The sequence below is a fragment of the Caretta caretta genome, chromosome 11 (genome assembly GCF_965140235.1).
Source record: "Caretta caretta isolate rCarCar2 chromosome 11, rCarCar1.hap1, whole genome shotgun sequence".
Taxonomy (NCBI): Eukaryota; Metazoa; Chordata; order Testudines; family Cheloniidae; genus Caretta; species Caretta caretta.
The window spans coordinates 66545203-66563881 of NC_134216.1; the positions used below are offsets into that span (position 1 = coordinate 66545203).

General features: G+C 43.2%; 1 protein-coding gene across 6 annotated transcripts in view; it reads right to left on the reverse strand.

Moving 5' to 3' along the window:
- The window catches only part of ERBB4 (erb-b2 receptor tyrosine kinase 4), a 975001-nt gene that overhangs the window by 415748 nt on the left and 540574 nt on the right, over positions 1-18679 (reverse strand). For all 6 annotated transcript variants that reach the window (XM_048869092.2, XM_048869089.2, XM_048869091.2 and 3 more), the window contains exon 3: positions 8149-8335. In XM_048869092.2, the coding sequence (XP_048725049.1) occupies positions 8149-8335 (187 nt within the window). The remainder of the gene's footprint in view (positions 1-8148; positions 8336-18679) is intronic.

Below are 18679 nucleotides of genomic sequence, written 5' to 3' on the forward strand. Positions count from 1 at the left end.
TCTATTCAGAATGGCATTTCCTTTGGAAAGAAAACAACATTTGATACGACATGAAGGCAATTTACAATAAGTAGCATATAGTAGTATGGAGTATAGTTGACTACTCTATGGATTCATAAATTGGACCAGAGGTCAGTGACCTATACTAGTAATTTGATGTCACACAATGCTGAGTAGTCCTGCTCTATACATAAAATGCTAAGGCTGTTGAGTGACGGAGTTTGCAGTTAAAATGAACAATTGAGATGTTAGGCTCTAAGGCCTCTGACAGAAGTATAGCAAAATAGCTGGCACTGACTTGTCAGAAAAGGAGCCCAAAAAAGAAAAAAACAATCAATCTACACATGGCTCTAATCTAGAATGCATGGACTACTAGTGCTGGTAACAGGCAGGGGAACCCAAAACATCCAAGTACTTCACTGGTAAAAGAAGAATAACTAGCATCAGCTAGTATTAGAAGTAGCATTTGAAGCAGGAACAGCAGGCCTGCTCCACACAGTGCACTGAAATATCCTAATACTGACGTGTCCGGTATGAATTTTCAGATGAACAACTGACAAGATTAGCAGGTCGCCAAGTGAGTGTAAAACCCTCTCCCGATCAGTTCATCATCTGCCCTGGATGCAGCAGACGTCAACTTAATGCCACCCTTTCTAATCATTAGGGTTTTTTATATGTGTAGGGTAGGGAGGCTGAAACTAGAGCTGAATTTTTTTGGAAGAAAAGGTGTGTTTGTTGGTTTTGTTTTGAAATTCACCGAAAATTGTCAATATTTTTTATTTTTTGCAACGAGCATTTTTCAATTGGGGGGGAATGTTTAATAGAAAAAGTGATCAAAAGCATTTTCTTCATTTAATGAAATTGGACTTTTCGATAAATAAAATGCATCAAGGTTGTCAACAAAAAATGTTTAAATCCACACACAAAAATGATAAACGCTCCAAAAAAACCTTAACAATGGATCCATTTCCAATCCTTCAAAACAAAATAATTTCATTCCCCTCTTCCCCCCGTCTCCCCGTAACCTAGATTTCCAGGTTTTAACCATCAAAATTGAGGCCGTTAGGCTGTATGTTAACTATATGAAGTATTAACACTTTTTCAATCAGATATCTTAACAATAACGTTCTTGCAAGGATGCATAAATAGAAAGTATGACTAAACAGGAAAATGCAAGTCAGCATTTGGAAGCCATGTATATGTTACTGAGATCTCCGCTAATCAAAAGCACTACAGAAGAGCTGAGTATTATTATTATTAACTGATGACTCCAAAAATCTATTTAAAACCCTTTACAGATTCTAAGCCATTCAGGTTTTTACAGACACATATTTGCATTTTCCTGCCCATTTGTAGATTATACAATTCATCGTGGCTGATCTTTGTCATGACATTTATCTTCACACAAGAAAATATGGGATACCTCAACAGTAGGTGTGGCGCTTGTGAATTATCCTTCCATTTTTGCCTTGCCTCACTCATGAAGATAAACGTCACAATGGAACTTATTCATCAGCTGTTTGACATACACGGAATACCCCCTGTGTGGGCACTGATTATGCCTTTCATTAGATGAACTAGGGTTGACTGCCTTGCTACACGGTGAAGTCAGAAATGGTTTGCACTAGGTCATTCCCAATGAATAGAAGGAGAAGGCATAGTCTTGGTCTACACATAGTGTGTCCTGTTAATACCACACTGTATAATATGTTCAATATTTTAAACTTGCATTTTATTTTAAGGGTACCTGGCGGAGATTATGAAGGTTGTAAGTGGAGCCCAGCTGAGATGGCAGCAGCCAGTTTGTTAGTATAACATCTGCTTGCTTTTGATGCATATGTGGAATAATTGACTGTAGATTTCAGAGGTGTGTGATTACATTTTTATATTCCAATGTGAGAAATATGTTTTTATAGCCCAGATTTCTGGAACAGCTTCAAATTTCTAGGAACTGATCCTACTGTCATTTCACAGACAGAACTGCCGCTGAGGTAAATGGAAACTTTAAGTGTCAACTGATGGTGGAATTGAGCCCTTTGTGAGGTATAAATGTAGAATATAACAGAGCATTTGTATGTATCATTTGAATATAGCAGATAAGGTACAAAACCCAAAACACTCGAAGTTAAGTTCAAATATGAAATAGCTCTTGACACAGATCTGACAATAAAAACACAGCTGTTGACAACATACTGAAAAGAACACAATACTTGGTGAGAAAAATCTAAAATGTTGTCTTTGTATGTGGGAAAGGGATTCAGTCATGGGACTTGGTTTCAGTCTGTGGCCACACTAAAAGGAGGGAGCAGTGCCTTTGGTTACTAAAGGCAGGGGCCTGTATTTGCATGTGTATCTCGTACAGCACTGAGAACACAGCTTCAAAGTCTGCTGGGGGCATCCATGCACTAGTAGAACGAATGGGACTGTGAAGCTTGAGTCCACATCTGTCACTAGAGGTGGAAGCATCCTCAGCAGTTATATGATGAGTAACATCTAGGAACCTCATTCACAGACCAGGACCCCACAGAGGTAGGCACTGTATGAACAGAACAAAGATGCCTTAACTGTTTGCACAGGGCAAAAATCCAATAAAGAGCGCTTCACCAGGTTTTCATGTCGTTCAGAGGGTTACACCCAGGCTTTAATTAGCTGCAATAATTGTACCGTGCAAGGTTTAATCTGCTGAAGTCTGCAATGAAGCAGAAGCTGCAGGAACTGGCACTAGTAGGGATAATTTCATCTTAAATTAAATACAGGACTGGGGTTACGATGATTGTTTCTGACTTTGATATGGAGCTGCTGGGATACGTAGACACAGAGGTGAAAGTGGGCCGGTACGGCATACTGGTAAAAACAGGCCGCCAGAACTGGCCCATACACAGCTGATGTTAAAGCACTGTTGTGGCAGCATTTGAACATTGATCCCCCTTTTGCGCCCCCACCCCCACCCCCCCCGGGCCACCAATGGGGCGGGCAAAAGGGGCAGCTGCCCCGGGGCCTGGCGATTTAAGAGAGCCCAGGGTTCCCGGCCGCCGCTGCTGCCACGGCAGCGGCCGGAGCCCCAGGCAACACGGGCTGGGCAGCATGGAAGGGCTGGCTGGGGGAAGCTGACCGCCCCAGCCCTGCTCCTTCTGCCCAAGGCCATGCCCCACCCCTTCTGGGGGCCCGGAGCAGGGCCCCCGTACCGATAAGTATTTTATCTTACTTTCACCCCTGCATAGACGTAAGTTCAGAGCTAATCCAACCCTGAAAGGTGTAATGTCATCCACCTCCACAACCCCAGGTTAGTTTTGCACAGCTTGGAAGAATAGTAGGTATTCTTAAATTGTGCTGAAGATGTTAGCGCACGTGGGTTAAATATTAGCATGCTCTGGAGATGGGATTTACAGTATGAAGCAGGTTAAGAGAAAAGATAGCCAATGCATCAGCAGGATTCCAAACGGCAATAGGCCATGTGCTCTCTAGACAGTATTTTGATTATCTGGAAGTATGCAAAAGTCCATCTTCAGCCCCAGGAAACTGTTTTTAAGCACTTAGAGGAGGCTAGGCTTATTTCACATACCACGTCCTGGGTAATAACATGAAAGGGCTCCATGCTCGTAAAACTAAACTGGCTGTTTATTAAGAGAACTATTTACGGAGATGATGCAACTGCAGCTAGCATCACCTAGACCGACCTCCTGGTGCCTCCTCCAAATTCTTCCCGCCTGCAACTTATGCTCGTCCCTCCAAATTCCATGCAAGTTGCTACAAGGCTAAAAGTTAATGGTGCTAGCCACTTTTCTTCCTAGAGACAATGACACATCTTGAGCAACAAATTCCAAGAGAGGGTTTGTAGAAACCTAAGTCAGACGACGTGGACGCAATCACCAATACTCAATAATAAGAAAGTGCGGAGGCTGAGCTAAGAGTGGTGTTATGAGGCTTACTTGAAAGAAAGGAAAATGAAATTATTTACTGCATAGGTTTGATGCTGTGCCAGTCATATAAAAGTGGCCTTTACAAGTGATGTCTCTGAGTCAAACAGACAGTGAACTGGAGCATGACATCTGGTTCAGGAATGAAATCCTGAGCTGGGAACTTAAAACGGCAGCTGTTTCACCCTACGAGCCAGCAGAGCCATGGCTAAGTGCTAAAAAAACCCAAGCCCTCTACCGTCTGTTATGAATGCTCTTTAGTCTAAGAGTATGTCTACAGTGCAAAATAAAAACAAAAGGTGTGTTCTTAAGTCAGGTTAGCTAACCTGCATTCGCTAACGTGGGTTAAAATAGCATTTAAGACATAACAATTTGGCTGTTAACCCAGGTTAGCAGCTCAAGTTAAAGCCTATAGGGCAGACGGTGGTTGAACACACATTTTCGTGCAGCATAGACATACCCTAAGTTACATGAAGCTACAGACGATCTGGATGAACATCTTATATCAGAAGGGTCGGAAGAATCCTAGGACTGGAGAGAAAGGAATGGTAAATTGGGAGGTGGGGAATAGGAGAAAAGTAGATGTAGGGTTTTGGGGACTAAGAGAAGCACTCAGACATCAGAGTGATGGGCATAATAGAGAAAAGAGAGAATTCAATCAAAGCCATTATCTGGTTGATGAGATGAGTAATGCCACAGTTGCATACCAGCCCACTCTGGCAGGGACATCATTGCTGAAAAGATGTGTCTACTGGATACGATCTGCTACTGGGGCTCAGAAGCCAGTTACGGTCTATGCTTCAAGGCTACCCTCTACAGATGTATTGGCACCACAAAGGGAGCCCAGTTACTTAAAAGGTGGGTTGTTAAGCTCTGTCTGCCCTCATTTAGAACCTAATGCTGCCTGGTATTGCAACTGAACTCTGATTGTTTTCTCTCTAGGAGCTATTGATAGGACTGCAGTGATATTTCGGGTTGGTTTTTTTTTTTTTAAATATTTTAATGCGTCAGATTCTCTTTTGTAGCTAGAAAACATATTCTGTTAGCAGTAAATCATAGCAAGTTACAGATTACTTGGGTGCTATGACATACCTCCACAGGTGGAAAGTAACTATTTTTTCTGTCTCAAGCTTTGCAATGTACCCAAGGTAGTGCACTCTTGTGTAAACCACAACATGCTTTAGTTCTTGTGTGTGTCTATAGTTGCCTGAAATAGGTCGCTTTGAGGATAATGCAGAACAGGGTGATAAGGGAGGGGGCGGTCGCAGATCATGGGAGGAAATGTCCCAAGGGCCCAAGTGACTTAGGAGTGTAACTTCCAGTTTCAGAAGTGACTGAGGCTCCTAGGAACTTAAGTATGATTCAAAGTAAAAGTTTTCCGAAGTGCCTTAAGCCCAGATTTTTAAAGCTATTTAGGCATTGGTGAGTTCACCATTGCAGTGCCTAGCAGATTTAGGGGCCTAAATGTTTCCCAAAGGATTTAGGCACTTGAGTCTAAATTCCATCAATGCCGAGCACAGCAATGTTTATATAGCTTCAAAACTCTGAGCCTAAGTGATTTATGCTCATAAGTCTTTTGGAAAAAAAAAGTTACCCATATTTCCAGAATGCCACTGTAGTTCAGTATGAGGATATAGCAGACAATATAACAACAATGGGGACATTTGTGAATTGCTAGGTCAAATCAGTCTTCTTTTTGTCTTTATAAAAGCATCTGCTTATTTCAAGCATGGCTGTAAAATTCAGCGAGACATTAACAAAAGAGAACTATTGGCACCCATGTCAACTGTGTTATATAACAACAACATAGAAATGCCTAAACTCAGTTCAGAAAGGTTGAGCTACACCTTTGTGTACTGAGGGCCAAACTTCAAATCCAGTTGGGGTTACAGTCTGTGGTCTGTATTTAGCCACTAGCGGAGAGATTCCATGTCACAAAGCCACCAGAGTGTGGTATAAAATGATCACCGTTGATAACCTCTCCTCAGGAGGTACCAACGATAAATGAGGTGGCTTTGAATGAACTCTCTAGACAAGTTTGTACAGCAGCTACCTGCATTCTTTATATGCTAAGCAGAGTTACCAGTCTGACTGTCAATTTCAGACACCAAAGTCCAGACCCTGAGCGGTCGTCAATGGTCACAGCTCTGTTGAGCTAGGTTAATCTGCACCACCTCAGGATGATATGGCCTCACAGTCACCAATTAAAAAAAAATGGGCTATAGTGCCAATTCTGAAGACATTTTTGCATCAAGAAATCTGCCCCAGAAGCAATAAATAATGGATAACTGACCATCATAAAGCCACTACTGTGCATATGGCTTTGAAACATAACTTTGTGAAAGTTCATCTGCTCTTTCAAATATATTTCTGCTTCACACAAGCTGGAGTTGAAAGAGAAGCGAAAGCATTAGCGAGAGTAAAGGAAATGCTTTAGGTAAAGTAAGTAGAGGGGGAGAGCTAGTGCTATATTTTGGTTGGATACTACCAAACAGTTGTATTTTAGCCATAGCTCTCACTGTTTCCAGGGCATATGCCAGGCTAAAATACAACTGTTGGGTAGTATCCACCCAAACACAGCAGTCCTGATCACTACTGGGGTAAACTGGTGCAGCTCTGTTGACTTCAGGGCAGCTATGCCAATTTACACTGGCTGAAAATCTGGCCCTGCTTTTTGAAGCCTGTTTCATATCTACATTTCCAGCCATTGAACCTTTCCTTCCAGGTTAATTCCTTCTAGCCAATACTATAATTTGGACCATTCCTTCTAGTCAGTGACATCCTTTGGACTGTGAAATCACAAGATATTGGATCAGAACCAAAAGAATCTCTATGCAAAAGAATAAATGGACACAAATTTGACATCAGGAATTATAACATTCAAAAACCAGTAGGAGAACACTTCAATCTTCCTGGACACTCAATAACAGACTTAAAAGTGGCAATTCTTCAACAAAAAAACTTCAAAAATAGACTCCAAAGAGAGAACTGGAATTAATTTGCAAACTGGACACCCTCAAATTAGGCCTGAATAAAGACTGGGAGTGGATGGGTAACTACAAAAACTAATTTCCCCATGCAGATACTCACACCTTCTTGTCAGCTGTTCAAAAATGGGCCACTTTGTTTACATTGGCCTCATTAGCATCACAAAAGTGATTTCCACCCCTTTTTGTCAACTGATGAGAATAGCCTACTTCAACCTCAATTGAATTGGCTCGTTAGCACACTGACCCCCCTACTTGGTAAGGCATCTCCCATCTTTTCATATGCTGTGTATTTATACCTCCCTACTGTATGTTCCACTCCATGCAGGGGTGAAAATAAGTCGAGTGACTTACCGCTACACTGGGGCCTGCTCTGGCCCCCGGAAGGGGCGGGGCCTAGGGCAGAAGGGGTGGGGCTGAGGGGGTCAGAGCCAACCCCAGTCCACCCTGTAAGGTAAGTGACCCCCCTCCTCCTCCCCCTCCCCCACCAGGGTAGCAGCAGCAGCCTGGGGCTCCAGGGGCTATTTAAAGGGCCCGAGGCTCCCCTGCTTGTACTGCTCCAGTCCTTTAATTAGCTGCCGGAGCCCTGGGGTAGCGGGGGCTCCAGGGGCTATTTAAAGGGCCTGCAGCTCCCCTGCTTCTAGCATCCCAGTCCTTTTAAATAGCCCTCGGAGCCCTGGAGTAGCAACGGCGGGGCTCCGGCAGCTATTTGAAGGGCCGGGGCAGTAGAAGCAGGGGAGCCCCGGGCCCTTTAAATAGCCGCCGGAGCCCCGCAGCTGCTACCCCAGGCCTCTAGCAGAGGGGGTCTGGAGGCAATTTAAAGAGCCTGGGGCTCCAGCCACCTGCTGGGAGCCCCAGCCCTTTAAATTGCCCCCTGGGGAAGCCGGGCTACCCCAGTACGGTGCACTGGCTTCTTTCACCTCTGACTCCATGCATCTGATGAAGTGGGTTTTAGCCCACAAAAGCCTATGCCCAAATAAATTTGTTAGCCTCTAAGGTGCCACAAGAACTCCTCATTGTTTTTGCTGATACAGACTAAGATGGCTACCACTCTAGGCACCCAAAAGGGAACTAGATTAGACAAATCTATAAATCTTTTAACTACATAAAATTTTCAACATGCCTATCTTTCTAGGTACACATATGGTCCCTCTATAATGCTAGTATCCAAAGCATCTGTATAAATATTCAGCAAGCTCAGCTGCCACCATGACCAATCAGTTATTTATAGGTGTTTTCCTTACCAGTCAAGTTCTTCAGGCCAAGTTCCCTGAGTCCAAAATTACCATCCTTTCTGTAGTTAAGAAATATCTCCAAGGCATATCGGTCCTCGTAGAGTTTTGTCCCACGAATGATGCGTAGGTTCTCTAACGGGAGGTACTCAAACTGATTCAATGCTACCAGGACATATCCTGTGACTTCTCGGATAGACTGAAAGAGACAGAAGCAACATCCACGTTAGAAATATTTCCCTTTTAATTGATTAAATGTTTATAATTTCCACAGCGTTGGTCAACGCTACTACGCCACAACTGAGATTTCAGTTGCTCAGCTGAAAACAAATGATGTATAATAACTTGTAAAATAAATGTTTAAATATAGACACTGATGCTGGTTTGAACAGCAGAAATCAAGGGCCAGCACCTAATGTCAGTGACAAGGTGCTTTCTGAAACCTGCATTATTGTGTATGCGTTCAAGTTTGATATTTTAAGGGGTACTTTCTTGTTGAAATATGTGGTGGTACATTTCATATCTGAGATTATAATCTGGTTCTGCAGCTGTGTCGTCCCATAAATCCAGGTAGCACTGTGTACGTACCAGAAATGAGAGAACACACACGTGTCAGCACAAATAGCTTTTTGTATAGGAAAAGAAGCTATTTCTGGGATTGGCAGGTTAATGGGAGTGAATTTTGGCAGAAGAGATGGTTGGGACATCTGTGCATAGGAGAGGGAAAGGGACAAGAGAATTGGTTTGGAGGAGTTAAACAAAACACCACAAGTTTGCACTTTTAACTAAGTGAGACCGATTTTTGAAATAAAATTAAACTTTTTTTTCCTGTTTGAAGTGTTCGAAATGGACCCATTTTATCTGGCTCCACCCCCCAACTTTTTAATCAAAAACATTGTCAAAACTGTTATCAAAATGAGTTACCAAACGTTTGGTTGACTGAAAACCTGGCTTGAATCAAATGAAAAATGTTAATGACCACTTTGATCACATTTGAGAACATTTTGGTTTAAAAAACATTTTTTAAAAAAGGCACAACTGCCCCAGCCCCCCCAAAGACAAAAAAAGGTAGACCAATTAAATAGGCCGTTTGACCAATAAACATCCCCAACCCTTTCTGGTCAAAACATTTCAACCAGTTCTAATTGGTCCCAGCTGGGCAAGCAGCTTTGAATGGGAGCATCTCTACACTTGCCCAGAGCTCTGCAGACTTCAGCAGGGCTTCAAGTGGCACAGGGGTTCATCTGCATGGAGTTACTTTCCGAATCCCTTACACGTTGTCTGTCAGTTTCTGTTTAGCTATCGTGTCTATTTAGACTCCAATCATGCAAAGACTTCTGCATAAGCTTAACTTTAAGTGATTGAAATCAAGGGGCTACTTACATGCTTGATGCTATGTATGTGCACATTTCTTTGCAAGATCAGAGTCTTAAATTGCACACAGTATTAGACAGTCCCTGTCTAAAACAATGCGCACACATACAATTCTGTTCAATGGGGCCAGTTCCTGAATAGAGCCTCCAGTCACTACCCTAATAAAAATGTGTGTTAATAATGATATGTATACAATCAAACATTTACCATTATAAAGAAAAGCAACATAGATTTGTGGGACTCGGACATTTTCAGTTCCCAATGTATCAAGAAGCAGTTGCCCTATTTTTATGCCCGATTGAGCACAAATGTTTTAATTAACTTTATAAAAATAATAAATATGTAATAGACAAGAGATGTAATGTTGGCTACCGGACTATCACATAAGGGTGGGTTATATGCTTTGCATATTCTGGCCTAATATTGTCTCATTAAAGTCAGATCCTTATATTGCAAGTGAAGTTATTAAAAAGGCTTTGGAGCAATTTCAAAATCTGTTCAGCATCCAAACAGATCACGGTGTCATCACAGGAATTTGATAACCCAATGAATTTCGCTATGTTGGGAGGTGTTTAAGCTTGGCAGAATTTTGATTTTTTTTTAATTTCAATTGATATCATCAATGTTTATTCTTAAGCATTTTTCTGTTTTTACAGATTTCAATTTTCACAGCTGCATGACATTATGGGGAAGTCAATTATTTAATGACAGTAGACATTGAATTCAAAAAGTTAAAGCTTTATAAACCATTAAAACTGTCAACATCCCATGTCAAAATATACAGAGCAAAGATCCTTAAAGTGAGGAATTATTCCTGTTTATTGTTCATTCGCTAGTCCATTTGTAACAAGCCTAATTCAAAAGTCTAAATCCCTGGATTTTGACTCCAAGTTCAAAGGGAGCATTTTTCTTTACCTGCCTATGTGTAAATATTTTTGTCATCAGTTTGTGTTTGTATGGTTTGTATGGATGTTTGCCAACCTTTACCAATAGAGATCTAATCCTTCCAAGCCTATGTATAGTACAATAGCCCTATGCAGAGTTGTTTTATATCCTGGGACCCTAGCTTCATTATCATTAGAAGACTTTCAGGCATGAAAGGGGGGAGGGAGAGCTCAGTGGTCTGAGCATTAGCCTGCTAAATCTAGGGTTGTGAGTTCAATCCTTGAGGGGGCCATTTAGGGATCTGGGGCAAAAACTGGACCTGCTTTAAGCAGGGGGTTGGACTAGGTGACCTCCTGAGGTCCCTTCCAACTCTGATATTCTATGAATTTCAAGATACGTCTTGGTTTTCAATTCAATTAGGGTTTTCAATTTCAACAGGACAGTTCGGTTTACAAAATCTCAGAAGTTTATTTTGCTTCAAACAGAAATTTCCTGAAAAAACATGTCTCTCCCACCACTCATTTGCTTGTTTTTTTAAACTTAAAACAATACTAAAAATAAACTTATGACGTCAGTTGCTCTGCTGATGCCCTAGGAATGTACTGAATGTTGAGATGCATTAGAGGGGCACTGTCAACTTGGAATCTAGTCAATTTAAAAAAAAAAAGACAAATTAAAAGCAGTTTCAAAAAATGAAAAACTACACCTGCCAATTTTTGAAGTTTATAACCAAATTTTCCTATTTTTAAAATATGTCTTCCTTGTTGCCATGTGAAAAGCCCACACAAACAACAGGTGTAAATTGACTGATGATCACTGTGATTCAGCAAGGCACTTAAGTTTTTCCAAATTTCAAAAAATTCAGAGGAGTTCCAAGGCTGGTGGAAAAATTGGGGAAGGGGAGTGCATTCACAATAACGCCACCCTGCCCCCCCCCCATTTTTGGGCAAAATTCTCATGAACACTTTTGATGAAAAAGAACACACCCAACATTCATAATGTTCACCAGCTCCATTAAAAATCATTTTTGCCCAGAAAACATTGCATCGTCTACATTTATTTTGGAGGTTCGAGGGATAGTTTCAAGCAGCTCCTTTTAGCTGGGGACTCAAGCGTGAGCAGGATCTGGTTCACAAACTGAATTGGGTTGGGAATGTATGGTGGGAGATGCCTTCCTCTCTAGTCCGACCACTGAATACAAGATATGCCAGTAAGCTTCCTTCCCTCACTGCCAGAGGATAAGGCTGGCCCTTGAGCTACGCATTTGTGTAGGAACTCCAAGAAAACACTAAACAAATCAGTTATGCTAAGAGTTTTCATCTCCACTGTGAATTTCCTGGTTGTTGGTTCAATATAGACATACATAATAAGATATTATGGCAAGTGTCAATAGATGGCATCGTTACACACTAGGAAACAATATGGACGATTGTGTGAACCAATATTCAGTCTTGGGAAGATGTGCAGCTGTTAGTTTTGTTATGCACAAGGCTGTGTAGCAGGTGCTATGCCACCTGCAGGAGAGTTCGCTCTCTGCCTTGGTCTGTAATTGGAGTCAGAGTGCCCCTGAAGCATGCTGAGATTCCTGAAAGAAGGGATTGTCTTGCATGCTGTTTGTAACTACCTCTGTTCCAGGACTGGTGTGTGCGTGACCAAAACAAATTTAACGTAGAACATACCTCCATCCCATTCATAATGTGTCCTTTTGGATGTCATTAGGGGAAACAGGTCACATTCAGTACCATTCCCACAGTCTGTAAGCACACAGGGTAGAGTCTACACTGCAGCAAAACACCCATGCCCTTGCAGGATCCCAGAGCCTGGGCTCAAGCCCAAGCCCGAACATCTACACTGCAATTCTGCAGCCCAAGCCCCACAAGGCTGAGTCAGCTGATACAGGCCTGCTGCAGGTGTTTTATTGCAATGTAGACATACCCACTGAGACCTGGTTACAGATCAGCTACAAGATAGCAGGGCTGAAATATCTATTTCTCAACCTTCTGCCTTTTGAGAGCATGTGAGTGCATAACTCACTTAATTGGGCTATACATTCTTTCCCAGGATTTGGCCCTTATCACACTATTTGCCTGGCCAAAAAAAAAAAAAAAAAAAAAAAAAAAAAGAAAGATAAAAAAAAAAAGGCAATGTTAAAGCAATGCAATTTCCATTGTGCTTCATTTAGCATGGCTTTCATTTACTTCCTTGTTAAACTTAGCCTTGCATATGTGCAGATTTTTGCAATTCTGCTGATTCACTGATGCTAGCTCTTCACACCTGTACTTCTTGAGTGACGTTCAAAATGCACATTCAGACACCACCAGTTCAAAAGTCAATATGGACACTATGCTCCAAAGATAAACTGTTTAGAAGTTCTGCTCTGGTGTTCAGAGTAGGGTTGCCAACTTTCTACTCCCCCAAAACTGAACACCCTTCCCCACCCCCTGTCCTGCCCTTCCTCTGAGGCCCCACCCCTTCTCCAAGGCCCCGCCCTGGTCACTCCATACCCCCCCTCCCTCTGTCACTTGCTCTCCCCACCCTCAATCACTTGCTTATTTTCACCAGGCTGGCTCAGGGGTCTGGAGTGCGGGAGGGGTGACGGCTCCGGCTGAAGGTGCAGCCACAAATGAGGAGTTCAGAATGCGGGAGGGAGCTCCGGACTGAGGCAGTGGGTTGGGATGAGGGAAGGGGTGAGGGCTCTGGCTGGGGGTGAGGGATTTGGGGTGCAGGAGTGGGCTCCAGCCTGCAGGGTGGAGCCGAGGGGTTTGGACGGCATGGGGCTCTGGGCTGAGACAGGGGGTTGGGTGTGGGAATGGGCACGGCTCTGGAGTGGGGCCAGAAATGAGGAGTTCAGGGTGTGGGATGGGGCTCCAGGCTAGAGCCGAGGGGTTTGAAGTATGGGAGGGGGCTCTGGGCTGAGGCAGGCAGTTGGGGTGTGGGAGGGGGGGTACGGCTCTGTGCTGGGGGTGAGGGTTCTGGGGTGGGGCCAGAAATGAGGGGTTCAGGGTGTGAGTGGGGGCTCCGGGCTGGGACAGGGGGGATGAGGATTCCAGCTGGGAGTGCGTGCTCTGGTGTGGGGCTGGGGCTGAGGGAGTTGGGGTGCAGGAGGGTGCTCTGGGCTGGAATCAAAGCATTTGGAGGGCAGGAGAGGGATCAGGGCTGGGGCAGGGCAGGGAGTTGGAGTGCGGGGGTGTGTGAGGGCTCTGGCTGGGGGGTGTGGGCTTTGGGGAGAGGCTGGGGATGAGGGGTTTGGGGCAGGAGGGTGCTCCAGGCTGAGATCAAGGGGTTCAGAGGGAAGGGAGGGGATCAGGGCTGGGGCAGGGGGTTGGGGTGCAGGCGTGGGTCAGGGGTGCAAGCTCCAGGTGGCACTTACCTCCGGGGGCTCCCGGAAGCAGCAGCACGTCCCCTCTCTGGCTCCTACACAGAGGCGCAGCCAAGCGGCTCTGCGCACTGCCCTGTCCCCAGGCACTGCCCCCGCAGCTCCCATTAGCCAAGAACCACTGCCAATGGGAGCTACAGAGCTGGCGCTTGAGGTGGTGGCAGTCCGCAGAGCCCCCTTTTAGCAGTCATTGCACATGGTGCTCTTAACAGTGTGTGGGGGGGGTTTACAGTTTTAGGGAACACACAATGCTTCTGAAAGGAACCAGTTTTACAGTACTTGTTAGTGAATTCCTTTATTTACACACTCAGTTGGTGTGGTATTTTTGGGTCGCGGTTGTGCCATTTACCCCTTTTTGGCTCACCAGCGTTCTTCGGCAGTTCTGGAGAGATCACCTCTGGGTGCACCAGCAATCCTGGACCACGTCGGCTGACACCGCCAGCCAGGAGGCCAAGCGTTGCCAGTTTGGATGCAGTTCTCACCAGCCTGCTCAGAATCTGATCCAACTCTGACTGAAGTTGCTAGAAAGACTTCCATTGAATTCAGTGCAGATTCCTAGTTTTTAAGGTCAGAAGGGACCATGTCATCTGAATTTTGTACCATTCAAACCAAGACTAGGCGGAGCTCGAACCTCTCACTGCTTGCACACAAAGCTGACACTTTCCATAACTCCACCACCCTGCTGCACAAAAATCTGGGCTAGTCCAGTATCAGGACATAAGAACTGGAGCTGAATTTTGCTGGGCTATCTCCTTACTGTTCAGCTCTCTGTGTGGTCCCCATAATATAGAAAAGGAATGACTGAAGGAATTAAGGAATGACCTGAAGCAGGTGGTCTTTCTACATTCACTGCTTTCTGTTCAACATCAATCTGGTTCCCCACAGCTGCACACTGCTTCATATCCCTGTTCTCCTTTATGGGTGGGCTCCCTGGCTGAAATACATCTCCGATGGTGCACTGTAGTCATGGGACTCCCATGAAGCACCATGCCAGTTCAACCTCAGGGGTAAGCCCACTGGGGTCAAAGGGAATATGAGACACCTTGGCTATAACTGCTATGAAGTATTGCAGTAGCTGAGGCAGACACAGGTTACTATCAAAGTGACCCCAAACTAATTATTTTCCTGATTCAAAAACCTTTCCCCCCTGAAAATTTGGATTTTGCAGAAACTGTTTCCCAGCCAAAAAATAATTTTGATGGAAAATCCCTGGCTAGCTCTATTCATGGTTACTTCCCAACCATGAGGCATAATCTTCTTCATCAGTATCTGATGGGAGAGGAAACAGATTGATGTTACCCACAGTGGTGTTCATTCTGAAGTAAACACAACCTGGCAGCCCAATAACATGCATTCACGAGAAGTTGCCTCCCTCCCTATATCCGGGTGACTTTTTTTTTAAAGTATAGATTTTAATGAAAAGACCTGAAAACCCTCCTTCGTTGAGGGAGGAGGGATGATGTTCACACAACCATGACAACAGATGCTTGGGTGGTGAAAAGCAGATGGGAAGACTCTTCTGAGGAGACAAGAGTCAGAGGCGGCCGCTTCTCTGACTTGGCTTGTTAGGTTTTTGTTGTTTATTTTATTTATTTATTTTTAAAGGAGAAAGAGTGCATGTTTCTAGGAGAAAAAAGCAGCAAACCTATTAGAACGTGGAAAGTTTAACTCTTTACAAGCTAGCTTTAAATGTTTGTCAAGGCAAAGGATAGGAGTCGGATATATTAACAGGAGACAAATATTCATCCCCCATTAATATTCAGTCTGTGAGACTTCAGTGTTCTCTGAACCATGAGTCCCAAATGATTGGTGTTTTCCTTCCACATACAAGCCAGCAGAAGGGAAAACTTATAGTGTATAATGCACATTTACTTGTCAAGGCAGCAGTGTGTAGAGGGCAAGGCACAGCAAATATATGTAGGTCAGATCAGCAGGGAAGAGAAAAAGCTTCCACCCCCCACCCCTTCTATTATTCCCTGGAAGTGTTCAGGAAAAAAGTATATTCATTTTACTCTCGCTCAGTGGATTACACCTTATACGCTCCGATTCTGCAGGTAAAGCACCTTCCTCAGGGCTCATATCAGGTACATTAATCCACATACCAATTTCCCATTGTCCTCAACCTTCTCTCTGCACACAATCTTTTTAAAAATGTAATATCACAAGCGTGTTCCTCAATGGCAATAAATCAGATGTTGAGATTAAAAGGAAACGATAAACAGAAATGTCTTAAAATTAGATTTTGTAAAACCAATCTTTTGCCAAACTAATAGACATCTGATGTCCATGATTTGTGCTTTAAATCCCAATGATGACTGGTTTTAAAGCAGTAAACGCACTCTGCATTGCTAACCACCCAGGCACGGCAGCAACGAGCATGCAAAAGTGACACTGGCTATAAACAAAAGCAAAATGAACGTTATTGATTTTCATTGGCCAAGATGAGAAGAATACATAAAGGAAACAAACAGGCTGAAGTAGTGAAAATAAGTGAATAATAATAGTGACAATAAAGATTTCTAACACACAGTTCACATAATGACACCAGAGAACAAAACCTGCCACCTCAGAGAATCCCAATCCACCCCTGCTCCTTCCTCTTGCCCTCTGAGAGGAATAAATTATTACTACCATTGTCATGACACATCTTAGTCCCAGCTGTACTCCTGGCTAAGTAAGCTGGCCAGCCTACAAAGTACGTTGTTTTCTTTATTAAGCCATGGAGAGCTTGCATTTACCAGGTCAGTTAGTTTTATTTAAACATTACTTGACACAAGAGCAGCCAGAGCCTGCGGTTCACTGCAGCCCTGCCGTCCAGAACCTCACATGCCAAAATGGAGGATGATCCCTTGCTACCACCCCCTCACCAATACAAAACAATCACCACTGCTCCGCTTGTTGAGTGTGCAAAGCCAGGATCTACCCACTTCCCGCCTCTCTCTGTCCTATCTCTGGGCATTGGCTCTCCGCAGGGAGCATCAAGTTCCTATTTTTCCCAGGACTGGAGGGACTGAGCAGGTCAGTAAGAAGAACCTTACTGGTGACAATGTAAGCTCCTACCAGTGGGTATTCACCCTCAACACAGAGCCACCGGCTATGCTCACTTGCTCAATACGCAGTAGGGTCTACCACAGGCAACCCTTACATCAGGTTGGAAAGCACTTGTATTGCTCACTAATGTTACAATGCTAAGGTAACGGGTACACAATCTAGCTGTCTCAAATAAATGCAAAAAGTCTGGCTCATGTTCCATGGATAAATAGATATTTCAAGGGCCAAACCACACGTCTGCTATTTATTTGGTCTGGGGCGATATCTTTTGAGGAAAAGATTTGGTTTTCTAGCCTTCGCTGCAGACAATCGGTAAACAAGCAAATGGAAGGATGAAACAAAAAACCACTCCAAAAATCTAATTATTGTAACTCTGGATCTTCTTCCTCTCTCTCTCTCTCTTTCCCTCCTCTCTTCCTCTTTATATTACATAAAAGTTAGTGGCTAGCAATCAACTTTTTGTTCTGTGTTTTCACAGCGCCTAATACTATGGAGTTCTGGTACATGACTAGGGCACTTAGGCTCTACAGTAAGAAATATTAATAATAAACTGTCTCCTCAGCTGGCAAATATGGTGAATGGTAAGGCAGCACTGGAGGCTGAAAACATGCAAATCCAACAAATGAAAGGTAACCTCTACATTATTTCCATCCTGATCAATTATGATTAAAACCCCGATTCAGCTAGGCACTTCAAGCACGTAAATGCATCCCTATTCAGCAGGCATTTAAGCACTGCTGAACCTGCATGTTGCCAAATACCTATAAGGCCCCAATGAATTTTTCTTCTAATTGGCTAAATATTACTGATGTAGATGAAAAGCACAGAGCACGTTAAAAAAACCTAAGTGGCTACTTATAGGTGTTGCAGGGAACAAGATAAAGGAAGGCTTTTCACACAGACTATTGAACAAAGCCAACTTGCAGCTATTATTGGCCTCAGCCAGATTCAGACCAGTGATCTAGAGGTGGAAAGCTCTGTATCATATTCTCAATCCCCTAAAACATCATGTCACCAGACTATTTTGATTCCAGGAGAGAGAAAGTAGTATTAGAAGCAGAACTTTACTGTCTCTCTGCCACCCTTGTATTTTACTCCTTAGCTGTAATTAAGGTGTCAAGATTTCTGGGTTTATTTTCTCTGAAATTCATTTTTCATTTTATGTAGTTCTTCGAGGTGTGAATTTCATTTTTACCAGCTTATAAAAAAAAAAACAATTCAAATTAATTTCCAAAGATCTTTAGTGCAAATTTACCTCCTCCCAGTGACAATTTTCAGTTTGGAAAACGCTCTCTGTTGTTTAACAGAGGAAAAACTATAAACTGCAACCTAGATTTTTCAGCACCTTCCATCTCTAGATCATCATCAAATAGATTTTATTGTGGAAGTGCTGAGAAATGCTTATCAGGATTGGGGTCATTTTGAATGACAACTGTGGGTGAAATCCTGGCCCTATTGAATTCAGTAGTAGTTTTGCCTACCTAGATGTATTGTTTAACTTCTCAGCAACACACTCTAGGATGTAATCTGACAGACAAGCTGAACAACCTAAAGAAATGGAATTACTAAAATCAATTATTTTCAATGCTTATTTTCAAGATGCCACACTGTGAAAACAAATTCAGGGGAATTCTATCAGTTAAAATCTAAAACCAGAAACTCTAATTGTAATTAATGCTAGCTGAGCACAAGTAGTTTGGAAAAGGAAAGTCAAAGTAAATTCTGTCAATGAGAAACAAGAGAGGAGGTTGTTACTTCAGATCTTTAATTGTTCTTTTGTTCTGACACAAATGAAACCTAGTGAAATGGAGTAAAATAAGAGAAATTTTTGTCTTTGATTCAGAACAACAGATCAAC